Source organism: Lathamus discolor, chromosome 3 (assembly GCF_037157495.1).
Source record: "Lathamus discolor isolate bLatDis1 chromosome 3, bLatDis1.hap1, whole genome shotgun sequence".
In the NCBI taxonomy this organism is placed as follows: domain Eukaryota; kingdom Metazoa; phylum Chordata; class Aves; order Psittaciformes; family Psittacidae; genus Lathamus; species Lathamus discolor.
Window position 1 is genome coordinate 116612635 of NC_088886.1, and position 19245 is coordinate 116631879.

The 19245-nt window shown below is 39.5% G+C and overlaps 1 protein-coding gene across 1 annotated transcript in view; it reads left to right on the forward strand.

The window, feature by feature from the left end:
• LRP1B (LDL receptor related protein 1B) overlaps nt 1–19245 on the forward strand; it is a 585099-nt gene that overhangs the window by 505502 nt on the left and 60352 nt on the right. Inside the window, exons 68-76 of the mRNA XM_065670655.1 lie at nt 2493–2599; nt 3255–3384; nt 3744–3850; nt 8948–9137; nt 14300–14422; nt 14957–15079; nt 15338–15475; nt 15979–16113; nt 17149–17268. Of these exons, the coding sequence (XP_065526727.1) occupies nt 2493–2599; nt 3255–3384; nt 3744–3850; nt 8948–9137; nt 14300–14422; nt 14957–15079; nt 15338–15475; nt 15979–16113; nt 17149–17268 (1173 nt within the window). The remainder of the gene's footprint in view (nt 1–2492; nt 2600–3254; nt 3385–3743; nt 3851–8947; nt 9138–14299; nt 14423–14956; nt 15080–15337; nt 15476–15978; nt 16114–17148; nt 17269–19245) is intronic.

Below are 19245 nucleotides of genomic sequence, written 5' to 3' on the forward strand. Positions count from 1 at the left end.
AGTTCATGACTTAGTGCAATATCTATGTCTATTAAATGGGAAATTGAACCCCAAATGTGAAATAATTTTGAATGTTTCTCATGAGATCCTTTTCTTGCTACCATTTAAGTTGATGACATATGTCTATTGACTACAGATTATATTCAGACTTTAAAATGTGAAAGAAGTCGATCATCTTATGTGCTGTGTTTCAAATGAAATTCTTTCTAATAATTCAAAAAAATGCTTTTTTTCAGGAAGGAGATTCAGTGTTTTTATAAAGCAAAAGCTGAATGATGCTGTCCTTCATTGGTTATACAGAAGTCTATTAATACTTATTCCTTTCAGTCTGAGCAATGATGGGAAAGTGCTCTTCTGTGTCCATACGTAAATCACAGAGATGTATTTCAGCCGCTGAGAAATACTTCTTGCTAGCAGAGAATTGAGAAGTTAGCTCATTGTGTACATTTTTCCAGAATCAGATCTGCTTATAAATAATTCATTAGCATGTAGAAAATGTGTTTGCTTATATTTTGCAAATCAGTAGAGAAACATAACAAATGTATTTGCATGTGAATTACTTTCCCCACAAATTATTTCTTTTACATAATATATCATATTGTGAACTTTCTCTTCCTGGCCTGTTGACAAGAAAAAGAATCAAATGTCAGTGATTTGCTGATGTTTATACAATTAGCTTTTGCTTTGAAAATAATTTGAAGTAGTATGTCTATATTCTAAGAATTTGTATAAATGGCAGCCTTTGATTTGCTTAAATATTATATTGCTGGTGAACTGATGCAATTGCCGTAGATCTGCTTTATTATGACTTTCCTACAGCTTCAAAATGAAAAGTTGTCCCTACCTAAAATAAATGAAATTTCTCCCAACAACTTTCAAACAAACAGGGTCATTTTGACATTTTTTATGAAGTCAAGAGAAAAGAAAAATGACCGAAAGTCTCTTTAAAATGGTTCCTTTCTAGAAACAGTTTTTGATTTTTGTAAATGCAGGAAAAACACTTAAGTTCAACTTTACTTAAATCTGTGCAACTCATGTCTAGTATATTCTCATACTGGTACTTAACAAATCTCAAGTGGAAGCTTTTAATGGTATGTTTGCTTTCTTTGATCACTAACGGTACGTTTTTCAAAAGCATTCATACTTGCACCATCCATAACAAGCTAAAGGATCCTTTAGCATTACCTAGTCTATTACTGTCCATTGGTACTGTCAAGTCTTTCTTTTTTACCCCTGCTCCACTGATTTAGTCACTGCCATTTACCATATGCCTGACTCTTTTACCATCTCTCTGTTGAAAATGTCTTACTAAATGATCCTTATTCTTGATTTTACATTATTTACATAATGCAAGATTTACTGTAATTGAAATAATCCCACAAATAATCCTTCTTTGCTTTTTCACTCCTGCTTTCCCAAAGGTCTCTGACTGGCAAAGTTTAAATTGCATGCAGAGACTTGTTTAAGTTCTCCTCAGTCACCACAATTTCTCTGCCTATGTTTAATCTAATGGTCCAAAGTCCAGACATCAGCTCCATTTTTTCCAGTGTCTTCAGTAGCTGTCCTAATTTTTTGGAGGAAAGCACATATTATTCTGCTGGGGAATCTTCCACGCTGGTCCCTTTGCCAGTGTTTTTGTGGCAGCAGTACCAAAATCACACAGCATTGCAGTGAAGTAAATAGGCTGAAACAGACAATCTCACCTTCTCAGGATTACTCCGTTACTCCCTGCAGCCTGCTTCTCCTGTTTTCTTTGCCTGTATCTTGATTTATTTTTGTGCCTACTCATCCCATTTATTGCACCAGCCTTTTCTAATGATTTCAGACCTCCCCGTGTTTTGTTTCTTCCCAGGGAGTAGAACAACATACCCATTTATTACAAAATATCCTACATACCTTCCAACCTTTACTGTCTCCTATCCATCTATAAACTCCTTAGGGGTTTTAGTTGTGTTTTTTTTTTCTTGTTTTGTTTTTGTGGTGGGTTTTTTGTTTTGTTTTTATTTTGTTGGGTTTTTTTGTTGGTTTGTGTTCTCTTCTTTGTTTGTTTTTTCAGTCTAACATCTGCCTTCTGTTTCCCTAAAATTATTTGAAAATTCCATCCTTATCCTTACCTTTTTTATTTTTTTCATCCATTTCTTTTCTGTTTTCTAACAAATTGACGACAGTGGTTTCTTTTGTACTATCCATTGACTTTTACAAATTCTCATTCTGTTAAATCTTTCTAACAATTTTGTCAATATTTAAGTCAGGAGAATATTGTCATGCTTCCTCCCATACTTGATTTCTGGAAAACAGATTTTTATTTGAAACTCCATCCAACAGGAAAAAAAAAAAAAAACCAAACAAAAAAGAAATACAACAACAAAAAAAATCACAGTTTGCAAGTTTTGACTTTGATGTAGTCATTCATTAAGTAATTCAGGGGTTTATGTGGAAAATATTTTATGGAAATGCTCATAAACCTAGGGTTGTTACTTCTCTTTATTCAGAGCCTCAAACCTGCAATTTGAAAGACTTTCTTTGTGCAAATGGAGACTGTGTTTCAGCAAGATTCTGGTGTGATGGAGACTATGACTGTGCAGACGGCTCAGATGAGGTAGGCTTCTTCCAGGAAAAATACTTCTTTAGGATAAAAGTAGGTTTATATTTTTGGAGAATAGATTCCCACACATGAATATTTTAAAAAGCAGCAGTGATGATTCTACATGATCCATATATACAAATATCTTTAATTCATTAAACCTAAACCTATTGAAATAGTTATCCTAAAAAGAGAATGTACAAATAACATCAAATCGTTTAACAATAGTCTGCATCTTTTTATCCTAGCAATAATTTGGACCTCTTCCCATCCTGGAAATATTTTGTGTCCTGGTTGGGGAACTGTTCTTTCTACCCATAGCAGTGTTTTGGTTTGGTTTGTGGTTTGTTTGGGGTTTATTTCTTTTTTCGAGAAAACAATGTAGACTATTTGTTGTTTAGCATAAACTCACTAGATAAGACTTTGCTATTTTTCTGTTCATTCATGTCACTTTTGTCCCTTCTTTCGTGCTCAGCTGCTTCCCATCTACTTAGAGGGTGCAAGCTACCTTTCATAAATTGTATCTACAAATACATTTTTTTTTATAAGGCTGACTGTATTTCATAATGTGGAGGAATATTGACTGTAACTTCTGTGATAAGCTGTATGTTTACCAATATTTATATTAAATTCCTTATCCTGTATATAATTTTTTTTTTAATTGTACCAGAGGTATTGTGAAACAAGCTGTTCTAGAGATCAGTTCCAGTGTTCCAACGGTCAGTGCATATCTACAAAATGGAAATGTGATGGTCATGAAGACTGTAAACTTGGGGAGGATGAGAAAAATTGTGAACCAGGTATTGTTTTCAATAATGCTGAGAAATAAAATTAAGTAAGGACTGAATCAGAATGAAATAATAAGGATAAAATAAATCAACAAATCAAGGTTTCTAAGGCACTAGAAGTAGCAAGGAGTGCAAAAAACAATTCTTAGTGATAAAATGCAAATATCCTTTCACTATCATTATACAATTTACTTATGATGCAACAATCCAGTTTTGTCAAATATGTAGTACTTTATGAAATAGTTTGGGAAAGGTCTGGTCTTCGACAAATATATGTTTACTCAGTATGTTAACCAGATGAAAACAAATTATTAAACAACTTATTTATAAATTGTCTTTTTCTTAATGCTAAAATATGTATTTGTAATCAGCATCTCCAACGTGCTCTTCAAGTGAGTACGTGTGTGCAAGTGGAGGCTGTATTTCAGCATCTTTGAAATGCAATGGAGAATATGACTGTACTGATGGATCTGATGAGGTAGGTGACAAATTCCTGTTGATTTTTTTTCCCTCACCTACTCTCTGACATGAAATTTGTTAACAGTTTTAGATCTGAAAATAATTAAAAGGGCAAATGTTTTGGGGTGTTTCTTTGCATCCATTGAACACTGTCAGATAACAGTCGCATGATTTTTGCTCCTTGGTAGTTACACTGCATTATGTTTCTTATAATAAAGAAAATTGTGTCCTTTAGGTCAAAACCTGAGCGTGGTTCTGGGGGGGGCGTTACTTCAGGGAATGTTTTGTACTGGCAGCGTGGAGACATTTGTGTCACAATTGCTCCTTCTGTCCTCTAGATTCATTTCGTACAGCACTAGCAGGCACCTCAGACTGCATGGGCCTTCATGCCATGCTCTTCCTTCTGTTGCACTGTAATAGAATCATAGAATCATAGAATAGTTAGGGTTGGAAAGGACTTTAAGATCATCTAGGTCCAACCCCCCTGCCATGGGCAGGGACACTTCACACTAACCATGACACCCAAGGCCTCGTCCAGCCTGGCCTTAAAAACTGACAGGGGTGGAGCATTCACAACCTCCCTGGGCAACCGATTCCAGTGTCTCACCACCCTAACAGGAAAAAATTTCTTCCTTATATACAATCTAAACTTCCCCTGTTTAAGTTTGAACCCGTTACCCCTTGTCCTGTCACTACAGTCCATAATGAAGAGTCCCTCCCCAGCATCCCTATAGCCCCCCTTCAGATACTGAAAGCTGCTATGATGTCTCCGCACAGCCTTCTCTTCTCCAGGCTGAACAGCCCCAACTTTCTCAGCCTGTCTTCATACAGGAGGTGCTCCAGTCCCCTGAGCATCCTCGTGGCCCTCCTCTGGACTTGTTTCAAAAGTTCCATGTCCTTTTGATGTTGAGGACACCAGAACTGCACAGAATACTCCAGGTGAGGTCTCACAAAAGCAGAGTAGAGGGACAGGATCACCTCCTTTGACCTGCTGGTCACGCTCCTTTTGATGCAGCCCAGGATACGGCTTGCTTTCTGGGCTGCGAGCACACACTGCCGGCTCATGTTCATTTTCTCATCGACCGACACCCCCAAGTCCTTCTCCACAGGGCTGCTCTGAATCTCTTCTTTGCCCAATCTGTAGCTGTGTCTGGGATTGCTCCAACCCAGGTGTAGGACCTTGCACCTGTCGTGGTTGAACTTCATAAGGTTGGCATCAGCACACCTCACAAGCGTGTCAAGGTCCCTCTGGATGGCATCCCTTCTCTCCAGTGTATCAACCAAACCACACAGCTTGGTGTCATCGGCAAACTTGCTGAGGGCACACTCAATCCCACTGTAGCAACAAAGATGTTGAACAAGGCCAGTCCCAACACCGATCCCTTAGGGACACCACTCGTTACCGGTCTCCAGCTGGACATCGAGCCATTGACCACAACTCTTTGTGTGCGGCCATCCAGCTAGTTGATGTCTCTCCAATTTAGAGAGAAGGATGTCGTGTGGGACAGTGTCAAACGCTTTGCACAAGTCCAGGTAGATGACATCAGCTGTTCTTCCCCTGTCCATCAGTTACGTAGCTCCATCATAGAAGGCCACCAAGTTGGTCAGGCAGAATTTCCCCTTAGTGAAGCCATGCTGGCTGTCACCAAGCACCTTGTTGTTATTCATGTGCCTTAGCGTACCTTCCAGGAGAATGTGCTCCAAGATTTTGCCAGGCACAGAGGTGAGACTGACTGGTCTGTAATTCATCCATTTTCCCCTTCTTGAAAATGGGGTTATATTTCCCTTTTTCCAGTCGTCAGGAATTTCACCTGACTGCCATGATTTTTCAAATACGATGGCCACTGGCTTAGCAACTTCATTCGCCAGATCCTTCAGGACCCGCAGATGGATTCCATCAGGTCCCACGGACTTGTGTGCGTTCAGATTTTTAAGATGGTCTCAAACCAGATCCTCTCCTACAGTGGGCCCAAGGTCTTCATTCTCACAGTCCCTGCGTCTAGCTTCTAAGACCTGGGTGGTGCAGTCAGAGCCTTTGCCAGTGAAGACCGAGGCAAAGAAGTCATTCAGAACCTCAGCCTTCTCCAAATCCTGTGTAGCCAGTTCTCCTGAAAGCTTCCTTAGGGGGCCTATGTTGTCCCTAGTCAGTTTTTTGTTTGCTGCGTACCTGTAGAATCCCTTCCTGTTATCCTTAACATCCCTGGCTAGGTTTAATTCTAACTGGGCCTTAGCCTTCCTAACCTGGTCCCTGGCTTCCCAGACAACATCCCTGTACTCTACCCAGGCCGCCTGTCCTTGCTTCCATTTTTTATAAGCCTCTTTTTTCCTTTGAATTTTCCTCAGCAGCTCCTTATCCATCCAAGGAGGTCTCCTGTCTCTCCTGCTGCACTTCCTTCTAGTTGGGATGCAGCACTCCTGAGCTTGTAGCAGGTGATCCTTGAATATCAACTGACAGTCATGGGCCCCCCTGCCCTCCAGGGCTATATCCCATGGAACCTTACTAAGCAGGCTCCTGAAGAGGCCAAAGTCTGCTCTTTTGAAGTCCAGGGCAATGAGCTTGCTACACGCTCTTTTCACTGTCCTGGGGATCTCAAATTCAACCATCTCGTGATCACTGGATGCAAGGCTGCCCTGGAGTACCACATTCTCAACAAGCCCTTCCCTGTTGGTGAACACGAGGTCAAGCATGGCACCTCTCCTTGTTAGCTCCTCTATTACTTGCAGAAGGAAGTTGTCTTCCACACAATTGAGGAACCTCCTGGATTGCTTTTGCCAGGCCGTACCATCGCTCCAACAGATGTCAGGGTCGTTGAAGTCTCCCATGAGAACAAGGGCCTGTGAGTGTGAGGCTTTTCCTGTCTGTCTGTAGACTGCTTCATCCTCAGGTTCTCCTTGATCAGGCGGCCTGTAACAGATTCCCACAGTAATGTCTCCCATCGCTGTTCTCCCTTTAACCCTGACCCACAAACTCTCTGTTGACTGCTCATCTGTCCCCAGAAAGAGTTCAGTACTCTCCAGGCTATCCCTAAATAAAGGGCAACTCCCCTTCCCCACCTGCCAGGCCTCTTTCCGAAAGAGCCTGTAACCTTCCATTCCAACACTCCAGTTATAGGAGCTCTCCCACCATGTTTCTATGATGCCTGTTATATCATACCCCCGTAGATGTGCACACATCTCTTAATTCCTCTTGTTTGTTCCCCATGCTACAGGCGTTTGTATAGAGGCATCTGAGCCGAGCTCCAAATGAAGCCAGCTCATTGGCTGGAGCAGCTGGAATATCTCTACATTGCTCCGAGCATTTATTATAGGTGCTGGCAACTGACTGAGTGTGTTGGGATGGAATGATGCCCCCCTCCCCCAACACATCTAGTTTAAAGCATCCTTGACCAGCCTGGCAAGCCTCCTACCAAAACCACTCTTCCCCTTTGTCAGAACCAGCTCCACCAGCCCACAGCAGACTTGGCCTCCCAAGCCCAGCCCCATGTTCTAAAAAACCAACCCCCTGACTATGGCATCACCATTATAATAATTTATCAACCTGCCAAATCTACCTAGCCTTTCAAGGTCCTCCCCTTTGACCTAGAGGATTGATGAAAAAACTACCTGAGCTCCAGAGCCCCTAACCGCCTCTCCTAGGGCTCTGTAGTCCTTAATGTTCTCCAGGCTACTGCTGTCTATATCCCTAGCACCAATATGGATCACTACAAGTGAGTAATAGTCCGTGGGACTTACTAGAGCAGGCAGCCTCTCTGCAACATCCCTGATCCATGCCCCAGGTAGGCAGCACACCTCCCTTGAGACTGGGTCACGCCAACAGACGAGTGCTTCTGTCCCTTTCAAAGTAGAGTCCCCTGCTACTACAACCCGCCACTTTTTTCCTCAGAGCACTAGTAGAGATCTTCTTTACCAGTGCACCAGCCGGCTGTTTCTGGTGCGAGTGTGTTTCCTCATGAGCCCCCTGCAGGGCAGCAAAGCGGATCTGCATGGGGACAACAGATTTAGGAGGAAGCTCCTTGCTTTTAATTGCCCTTTTCCTCCTTTTTTTTTTTTTTTGTTGTTTTTTTGTTACTCTTTCCCAGCTTCCTGGGTTAACGGGCCCCTTCTTTCCTCCATGAGCTAGAGGGGAAGCTTGAGGCCCCAGCACAGTTTGGGCCTAGAGCAAGCAGCCCTGCTTCCTCTCAGCTTCCAGCCTATTGACAGCATCCCGCAGCTCAGCCCCGGCTGCAGAAGGACCTCCGCCAGGGAGCACCGAGTGTAGCCCTGCACATTGGACACCTCCCCTCACAAGACTAGTGCAGGCACTCTCTACCAGTGCAGGCACTCTCTACCCTCCGAGCTCTGCACTGCAGCCTCCCCTGTCATCTGCTCTGTCTGGGCACCTCTGGGGCAGCCAGAGCAGAGCTCCCAGCGCGGGCCCTGCCCATACGACGGGTGCGCACCATCCCGCTTGCCTGCCCGCGCGAACGGCCTCGCCGCGCTCCTGGTCGCTCGCGCTCCCTGGGGCAGGTTTTTACCCACCCAGGGTTGGTGCCGCTGCTCCTGGGTCCGCCCCCTGTGCGTCCCTGCTCGCGTCCGCGGAGCTGCCGGCTCCTGGGCAGGTCCTGTCGAGGGCTTGAGGCTCCCTCGGTGGCTCTGGCCGCTCTGAGTTGAGGCTCCTGGACGCTGATCTCCCCCCGCTCCGGTGTTGAAGGCGTCCTCTCTCGGGCTACTCACCTCAGTATAATGTTGATATGTTTTTAAAAAAATATCACTTTCATGAACAACTGCAGGAAAAAAATACCAATTCTGTTATTTCTCAGAACTGTAAAGGTGCCAGTTAGAGTATAAAGGATAATTTCTTGTAGGACAGTTGACTTCAGAAATGTAAATGTAACCATTGTTCCCATTGCTAATATGAAGCAAGGTAAAGTAATACCAAAACACATATAAGGTGTGATTACAGTTTCACTTGGACTTCAGTAACTATTTAAATTGTACATTGTATTGTCAGGGACAACTTTATTGTATTAAATACACAATGCAATAAAACCCAGCATTGGTAAATTTTGTTCAGTTTGTCTTAAGTATGTTGCAGCTCATGTTCATTAATACTTCATTCGTATCTGTATTCACACAGATGGATTGTGTAACAGAATGTAAAGAAGATAAGTTTCGATGCAAAAATAAGGCTTACTGTATACCTGTCAGATGGCTTTGTGATGGGATCCATGACTGTGTGGATGGCAGTGATGAAGAAAATTGTGACAAAGGCAAGAGATACTTTTCTTTAAAGGGCTTACTTTATCGTTTTTTTATTAACACACATTGTAATTTAGTGGTGCCCTGGCCATTCTGAGTGATGAAATGAAAATCCTGTGACTTCTTTTGACCTCATTCTTGTGATTTTGGGGGCCCCAGAGCTGGATGGAGTACTCAAAGTGGGGTCTCGAGAGAAGAGTAGAGGGGAAGAATCACATCCCTCAACCTGCTTGTCATGCTTCTTTTGATGGAGCTCAGGACACGGTTGGCTTTCTGGGCTGCAAGTGCACATTGCTGGGTCATGTTGAGTTTATCAGTGAACACCCCCAAATCCTTCTCCTCAGGACTGCTCTCAAGCCATTCCCCACCCTTCTTGTCTTTGTGCTTGGGATTGCGCTAACCCACACGCAGGACCTTGCACTTGGACTTGTTGGACTTCATGATATTTGCATAGGCCAACTAAGTCAAAGTTCCTCTGGATGTCATCCCTTCTGTCCAGCATGTCAACCATTTGGTATCCTCGGCAAACTTGCTGAGGGTGCACTCAATCTTACCATCCATGTCACTGACAAAGACATTAAACAGTGCTGGTCCCAATACCAATCCCTGAGGAGCAGCACTTGTCACCAGTCTCTGCTTGGACATCAAACCGTTGACTGCAGCTCTTTGAGTGTGACCATCCAGTCAATTCCTTATCCACTAAGTTGTTCTTCTGTGAAAATCAGTGTGTCCCCAGTTTGGAGACAAGTATGTCATGCGGGATAGTGTCAGATACTTTGCACAAGTCTATGTAGGTGGCATCACTTGCTCTTCCAGTATTGTCCACCAGTACTGTAACCCTGTCATAGAAGGGCACCAAATTTGCCAGGCACAGTTTTCCCTTTGTGAAGCCATGTTGGCTGTTGCCAACCGCTTTCTTATTTTCCATGTGCCTTAGCATAGTTTCCAGGAGGATATGCTCCATTATCTTGCCGAATGCTGAGATGAGGTTGACTGGCCTGTAGTTTCCCAGGTCTTCCTTTTTTCCCTTGTTTCCCTTTTAAATATGGGGATTATGTTTCCATTTTTCCAGTCAGTGGGAACTTCACTGGACTGCCACTTCTCAAATAGAATGGAAAGTGGCTTGCCCACTTCTCCCAGTTCCCTCAGGACGCACAGATGCATCTGTTCAGGTCCTGTGGTCTTCTGCACCTTCAGGTTCCTTAGATATTCTCCCACTGAGGGCAGTTCTTCATTCTCCTAGTCCCTGCCTTTGCCTTCTGTGACTTGGGCAGTGTGTCTGGCGCACTTGCCAGTGAAGACCAAGTCAGAAAAAGAATGTTGAGTATCTTAGGTTCCTCCATGTCCCAGGTAACTGGGTTACCTGTTTCCTTCTGGAGAGTGCCCATCTTTTCCCTAGTTTTCCTTCTATCAGTGACATACCTATAGAAGCTTTTCTTGTTGCCCTTGATGTCCCCAGCCAGACTTAATTCTATGAGCGCTTTAGCTTTGCTGACCTGATCCCTGGCTGTTCAGACAATTTCTCTCTATTCCTCCCAGGCTTCCTTTTCTTGCTTCCACCCTCTGTAGGCTTCCTTTTTGTGTTTGATTTTGTTCAGGAGCTACTTGTTCACTCATGCAGGCCTCCTGGCCTTTTTGCCTGACTTTTTCTTTGTTGGGATGCATCGCTTCTGAGCTTTCAAGAGGTCATCCTTGAATATTAACCAGCTTTCTTGGGTTCCTCTTTCCTCCAGGGTTTTATCCCATGATACTCACCAAGCAGGTGCCTGAAAGTGCCAAAGTCTGCTCTTCTGAAATCCAGGGTAGTGGGCTTGCTCTTCACCCTCCTTGCTTTCCTATGGATCTTGAGCTCCACCATTTCATGGTCACTTCAGCCAAGGCTGCCCTTGAGTTCCACATGTCTCACCAGCTCCTCACTGTTGCTGAGAACAAGGTCTAGCATGACACCTTTGCTTTTTGGCTCTTCTATCACTTGGAGAAGGATGGGGGTACCAACACATTCTAGGAACCTTCTGGATTATTTATGCCCTGCTGTGTTGTCCCCCCAGCAGACATTAGGGTGTTATTTTGTTTCTCGATGGAGATGAAATGTTGCAACTAATAAGAAGCCATAAAACTGCATTTTAAATTCTCACTCTCTTTAGAGAGAACTATGCACATAAGTTCATTCATAGGACATTAAACACTATGCTCAAACCTTCATGCGTGTGATTAAGCCTCCAAATATGTGTTTGAGAAATACATCTCTTGATCTAATTTTCATAGTTCGATAATTGTGACAAACAGAAATTCTTAGATTTTTTAAAAAACAAAATTTGACTCAGTGTTTTGTCAGCTTCTTAGTTTTTTCCAGATTTTTCATTTTCTTTTCAAGTGAGTGAGTAGTTCTCTGTGTTAGTCATCTACAGTCACATATGTGTGTAAGTTCAAAAGCATTGCACAGTACAGTAAGTAAGACTAATAATCAGAGATGAAGCAGCAATTACCAAGTAAAACATACTTTGCTTATTTTGTTGTAAGTTTGTTAAGCAACACTTACCACTAGGAAAAAAAAAAGAAGTTATATGGGATGATTAATTTTGAAACAGGTCAGAAAATGAAGAAAATAGGAAGAATATTCCAGATATGTTTAGATGCAAAGAGAAATCATGTTTTGAAGTGTTGAAGAATTAATTATTTTAAGAAGACTGAGATAAAGTTTTTAAAAGGGTTATACTAGAGTTTAAAACTGCTTTTAAAATCTCTGGACTATATCTCTTTAAAAACCAATGAAGTGTAAGTAAATAGAAAAGTACTCATTTTATCTGAAGCCCACATTATTCTTTGGCTAGCATAATGGAGTTTCTGTGAACTGCAAGTTGCTCATAATGCAATAAGAAGCCTTTTGCCTAGTTGGTTATTGCTGTAATACTTTGTATTTATGTCACAATTATGATTTCTGTTACAGAAATCTGTTTTCTAAAGGAATTATGACAGGCAGAGCAATCACAAGAAACAAATGCCAGTTTATCTCACTGATAACTAATTTTTCCCTCTTTGGAAATACAGCAAACACAAATGGAGTTTCATTCTACAGCATTCTAAAACAATCTCCATGATATTTATCTGTAGCCCAGTGTTCATATTTATAAACTTAGCTCTTTTCAATCTTATTATACAACTAGAATTATGGTTATATTGTCATTACACACACACACTTATTTATATTCATGTCTTTCACAATGAAGAATACTTGAATTTTATATATTTTTCTTGGATAATAATGAAGGATATTTCTGTTAATGTTCCTAAGTTATATCTACAATGGGAGTTAATTATTTTTGGTAACATAGTGAGAGTTCCTCTTACACAGTGGGTATTTCATGCAAGTCAGTATTCGGGGGGGGTGGTGTTAAAACATTCTGAACTCTGTATAGTGAAACAAGTGACTTTTTTTGATTTTAATGGGGTGTGAACAGGGCACTGAATAAATAAATAAATAGCCACTGGAGCCTGATGTAAATATTGGGGTGGGTGTAATGCACTGAGGTAAGCCATAGCTAGAGGTTTGGTGTTATCGTATAAAATTTCATTGTTTCCTCCTCTGCAGGTACACAGCTTTATTTCTTTTACAGTCCTCTCAGGAAACTGAGAATTCAGTTACCATGAAAATATGTAATACGGAAAATCTATTTCAAGAAGTTTACATAACTTTGTTGATCGGTAATGGTAAAATTTAGTCATAATTTTGAAACAAAATGCTGTCTTACTGCTGCACATATGAAAACTGAATCCAACTTGAACCAGTTTTTAAAGCTTGAGCACTCCAGCTTAAAACATTTTCTTTCACCCTGTGTTTCATTTTGTTAGATGATTAAATTAATACTGAAGTTACATGGAAGAACTTATTCTTGCTGCCTTCTGTGTTAAGTAAATATCCTTATGAGAAATTTCAGAAATTACAAAACCGAAGAGACTGTTACAGGTCGCCTAGTCTTTATCTGTTCTGTGCCTGTATGGCTAATTATGGCTAATTCCTAATTACAGAATTTATAGTTGATGGGGATGTTACAAGCCTGGCCAGCCCTATTACTCCTCAGAAGAAAAAGATGCTACCCCATGTCTAAGGGACTGCAGTCACTTTGTCTCTGCTGAGCACAGTGTGTTGCTTAGAGGAGGAGTTGGAAGATCAGACATTCATATAAAACAAACTTGGACTGAAGTGGCCTTTCACAAGAGTAACCATATTTCTGTGTCCTTAGTTCAACTATAGCAGTCGTTTTTCTCCTTCTTAGTAGCTGGTGCAGTGCTGTGTTTTTGACTTTCAGCCTGGGAACAGCACTGATAACACCGATGTTTTTAGTTGTTGCTTAGCAATGTTTACTCCAACCAAGGACTTTCTGAGTCTCATGCTCTGCCAGGAAGGAGGGGAAGTCGTAAGGAAGCAGAAACAGGACACCTGACCCAGACTAGCCAAAGGGGTATTCCATACTGCAGCACATCATGCCCAATATATAAGCTGGGGGCAGTTTCCCGGAAGGGCTAGATCGCTGCTCACGTGAGGCTGGGTATTGGTCAGCATGTGGTGAGCTGTTGTATTCTCTTCCTTTGTTATTTCCCTTATCATTATTACTGTTGGTGGCAGCAGCAGTGGTTTGTATTATACCTTAGGTCCTGGACTGTTCTTATCTCAGCCCGTGGGAGTTACATTCTTTCAATCCTCCTCCCCATCCCTCCAGGAGCAGGGGGAGGAAGAAGTGGGGGGAGTGAGTGATTGGCTGCGTGGTTCTGAGTTACCGGCTGGTCTTAAAACACGACATTGTGTCTTCTGATTTGTACCATAATAGCACAAATTAATGGCATTTTTGGGGGTGTTTTGTTTTTTGTAACTGAGTTTTGGATATCTGTCTTTGATATCTGCTTTTTGTAGTCAGGCCAAATAGGTAATTCCTAGCTGATAGTCATGAAAAGAAAGCAAAAGAAGTGTATGGTCAAGAAAGATTTTTGAATTAAAACTGCTATCTGCCTTTCAAACCCTTTCATTTGGTATTTGTACATTTAGTTATGCTAAATATGTGTCATTCTCTGCAGATAGTGTATGATAAGTGATTGTATTGGGTTTATCAAGAATTAACGTTCTTTCTTTTGTCTTTCATTTTTCTGGTTTGACTTTTGTTTGGTTGTTTTGTTGGTTGGTTTCTTTTTTCTTGGTTTTTTTTTTTTTTTTTTTTTTGTTCTTTCATCCTCCCAGGGGGAAATATATGTAGAGCTGATGAATTTTTGTGCAACAATTCCCTCTGCAAACTACATTTTTGGGTTTGTGATGGCGAGGATGACTGTGGAGATAACTCTGATGAAGTTGCTGAAATGTGTGGTATGACATTACATTTTTCAGTGTTTTTATGTGCTAAAGCAAGAAATGACATTCAATGTACATAAATGTATAAAGACATCAGTGTCTAAGTTTATTTTATTTTAGATTAATTTGAAATGTGGGATACAGCTTTCTGTTGTTGCAGTTCAAGTAATTTCACATAAGGTATTTCGTGAGAAATTAATATTTTTGTAGAAAATGCACAGATGAGAAAAAGTTACTTCTACATTGAAATACTGGTCATCATTAAGATTTCTCCTTCCTTTGTTTTATTTCTGTCACGCTACTGATTTTCAAAAAGAAGTGTAATTAGGCTTATCACACAAGATAATTTCATTTCCCAAATGAAGAACGTATACTGTAAGCATTGTTAAAGTGCTATTACATTAGGTACTAGAAGTTAAAATCAAGTACCATTCATATGCCATGTACAACTGTGTTCCCATATCTACATATTGCTTTGATAAGGAGACATTATAGAAGTGTCAAGAGTACCAGCTTTTTAATAGCTGATTCTTTTTTTGAATTGTACAGTAAAGTTTCCATGCCCTCCAACAAGGCCATACAGATGTAGAAACAACAGGGTTTGCCTACGACCTGAACAGATTTGCAATGAGGTTGATGACTGTGGTGATAACTCGGATGAAGATCACTGCGGTAGGTGACATTACCTTTCAAGGCATTCAGATCAAAGAAAACAACTTGAAGGCAAACTGTGTTACAGAGATCTGCTTGTCATTCAGTAAAGCTTAACTGGAGGTTAGTAGATCAGAATTTGAAATTGAAAGAAATTAAGCTTGAAATAATTTTCAGTTCCTTAATGCTTCGTGGTCATTCCCATTTGTATGTGTCTAAAGTAATGTAAGAATTTTAAATACCGATTTATTTTTCTCTCATTAATTTGCAATTATATAGATAAAATCACATATAAAGCAAGACCATGTAAAAAAGATGAGTTTGCTTGTAATGATAAGAAATGTATTCCAATGGAGTTACAGTGCGATTGGTTTGATGACTGTGGAGACGGTTCAGATGAGCAAGACTGCAAAATAAGTGAGTTTGACAAGACATGTTTTTATGATTGTAGCAGAACAGAAATAATTAACTGATACTTTCATCCACGCAAAATTTACTCAACAACACAGCAATTAATTAGAGTTAAAGTTGTGGGGGTTTTAGTTAAAGAAAGAGTTCATTCTATTTGACCTACCACAAGAGGAGGGCAAATTTTATAGCAATTTAGGTTCTAGCAGTTTTTAGAGTAGTTCTTGCATTTTTGAAATAGCTTAGCTGTAAGCTGATGACATTTTATTTCATATTAGAAACAAGATCAATTTTAGTAGTGAATTCTTGATGAGAAATGAAGTATCTCAATTAAATACAGTCAATTTATGTACTTATGTAGGTATATACTGTAATATCATAGATTTATGTAAAATATACCTGATCCTCTTTTAACAGATAGTTAAATTTGCTATTTGTCGTTATCTTAGGTCTCATTTTTACCAGCTTAAAAAAATCTGTAGCAGTTTTTTAGACATTTTGTTTATGCTTAGGTGTCACTGAATATACATGTGAAGATAATGTGAATCCTTGTGGAGATGATGCATACTGTAATCAAACAAAAACATCCCTTCTGTGTCAGTGTAAACCTGGATTTCAGAGAAACAAGAGGAACAGACAGTGTGAAGGTACAGGTCTTTTCCATCATCCCCTGCTGTACAGTATTAGAAATCATCTGCATTGTCAATTTGCTATGCTGGAGAAGGGGATACATATCACATAGTTTTTCTCTATAGAGTAAAAACTCATAGCTATGGGATTAAGAAATCCCATTAAGAAAAGAAACAGAAAGGATTTACAGGATGTAGATTTACACATTTTATCATGAAAGGTTATCAAATATTAAGACTGGTTTGGAATGTCTGAAGGTGTTTTGTAGGCTATAAAGTGATTTTATGATTTAAGGGGTAAATGGGTGGTTTAAGGTCTAGTGGATTATTTAACTGAGAAATAGGGATGTTTAAATTGGTATATGAGAATATTTTGAGATGCTTAAAATAATGAAGATACATAAACAAAAACTGAAATAAAAATAAACATATTGAAAGTAAAATTCCTTAGAAAGTGTAGTCTTAATATATATGATGGCACGCTGGTCAGGAAAAAGAGGCACAGTTGTTATAATGAAAGAGTTTATCAGAAAGGTAAGATAAATCTACTCTCCCAAAGAATGGGTTGTGAGTTTATTTTCTTTACTGGTGAGCAATAACTTACAAAAAATGTGGAGATCACTTTAGTGGGACTATCAAAGTGAATGTACACTTGCAGATAAAAATTTCCATGTTTGGCTCTTAAGCAAAAGGTATACACAGAAGCTATTTCCAGTAAGGGATAATCATGTAGCTTTGACAGTACCAGAGACAGGTATGTTGGAGATAATTGTAGCAGATATTTTCATTCTCAAAGTTGATTTCAAGGTCTGATGATAACAGATTGATGTAGGAAGGACGGAGAAATAATATAAAAAATCTTTGAGATACTTTGATTGCAGTGGAAATAACATTAGTGATAATTGCAGAAGGCTTCTTTATACTGTTGCAAGATAACACCAATGCTTATGAGATTCTTTTTGTTCATCTGCCTTGTTCCATGATTTTTCTGAACATGTTAAATAATATTTTATTAAACTATAGGTGTATAAATTACAATTCTTTTCCTCATAGATATCAATGAGTGTATGGTATTTGGTGTCTGCTCCCAACGCTGCCATAATATTAAGGGGTCATACAAATGTGCATGTGAGAAAAATTATAAGGAGAGGAATAACAGTTGCATAGCAAAAGGTAAGGCTATAAAAATCAAAATGGAGAGACAGTGCTAAGTAATTTGTTATGAACGTGGTTGGTAACAGTGATGTGTTGCATATACAGTTTATTTTTATATAAATATTTATTGAATAGTGCACAGAAATAATTCCCAAAACCACTCAGATTTACGTTTCATTTCAGTAAGCAGTAAATTCTTACCACTTCCATGTAAATGAGCATATCTAATATGAAAGTCCATTTCCAACTCCATCTCTACTACATCTCTATTTACAAAAAGATAAACACAGAGAAGAAAAACAGAGATTTTATATGGGCAAGCATGTAAGCATTTTGGTGAAGTTTCAGAAGCTTGAGAAGAAGAATTAACTCTTTCATAGAAACATGTTTTAGGACTTTGGAAATAAGTTAAGTAGTATTTGGAGTTAATGTATTTTATTTTGTCTTGTTGAGAAATCATATAGAAGTCATTTAAGTAGAGTTTTTCTAGAGTCACCTAAGAATATACTCCTCATATAAATCAGCTGCCTAGATCATGGTTTAGTGAAGGTAAAGTAGTACACACACATAGAGGTGACTTCTGCCTTTCATAAGACAGAGGTATTGCACAAAGTAGAGGTATTAAAACTGGTATTAAGAGGTATTAAGACTGGGTATTAGGTAGCTTGCTAATCATAATGAAACAAGCAATAATCCAGCTGCCTGAGTAAAGTTAATCTTTATGGATCTATATCTGAATGACTGTAAATATGATCATAGTGTCTCACCTGCAATTGGGTGAGATTTTGATGTGAATTTGACTTATACCTACACTTGGAGTCTTCAGTGCAGAATGAGTGAAGTTAGAAAGTGGCTCCTCATATGTCTCTGTGCATAACTGGTGCACAACTATGAGCAGTACAGGATCTGAACCTTATGGTCAGTAAGCACATATTGTGGATGTGCATCCTAGAACCATAATTGATTGTATCATGTTAAATCCAGATCTTCCTTCTTTGTAGCACGCCAGTCAGTAAAGTGGGTATGGCCATGCTGGGTAGTTAGATGGTGATAGGTTTCTAACATGCGTTGTTCACATTCTCTTGAATCAAATTTACCATGGGAATATTATATCAGTGAATCATTAATAATTTCTTCTATATAATGTGGACTTTATCAGGATTTAGCATCATTGCGTATTGCCGCAAAAGAAGTCAGATTATGACATGGGAACAAACAAGCTTTGTAGATGGTGGCTTGTTATTATAGAAATACAGACATAATTCTGAGGGATTATAATTTAAAAATCTGGTAATCGTTATCCTACATCTGAATTTTTCACAGCTTCATTTCCATTGTAATACAGTTAAATGTTTCCCTTTTCCCTTGTTGATACTTGCTTTAATGAACTCCTCTTTTTTCTTGTATTTAGCAGGAGTGAGGGAACAAATTATTTTTGATATTTCATACTCCTAAGGAGGAAATGTGTTGGACAGACATTATTATAAGTTGATTATCTATAGATAAATGCGATATAAATAGGAAAATTACAAAATTGCAAGTGCATTTTAATGGTTACAGCAGATTTGAAACTTTATCAAAACTTAATGGTTACTGGAGAGCATTTTTTTTTATGAATAACATACTTTACAACATCTGAATCAAGATGGTAGCTAGGTATCCACTAGTACCACCCATTCACAGGTATCCATAAATGTTCACAATCTGCAATATAAGGAGATGTAAGACACAACTGCATATGTTCTGTAGGAACTTTCATCCAGTTTGCTCATATTGCAGTCAATTTCAAAATTTCACTGCCTTCACTAAATACAGGATCATTCAAATTCTAATTTCCAATTAAGCAATTTCAAATAATGCTCATTCGCAACTTTGTGTTCCCTTAATAGATATGTATTTTGGACCCTCTAGACACAACATGCATATAAAAATATATAGCAATTTATATTGGGCTTAATGCATAATATCCCCAATTTTTATATACTGCTTAAGGTG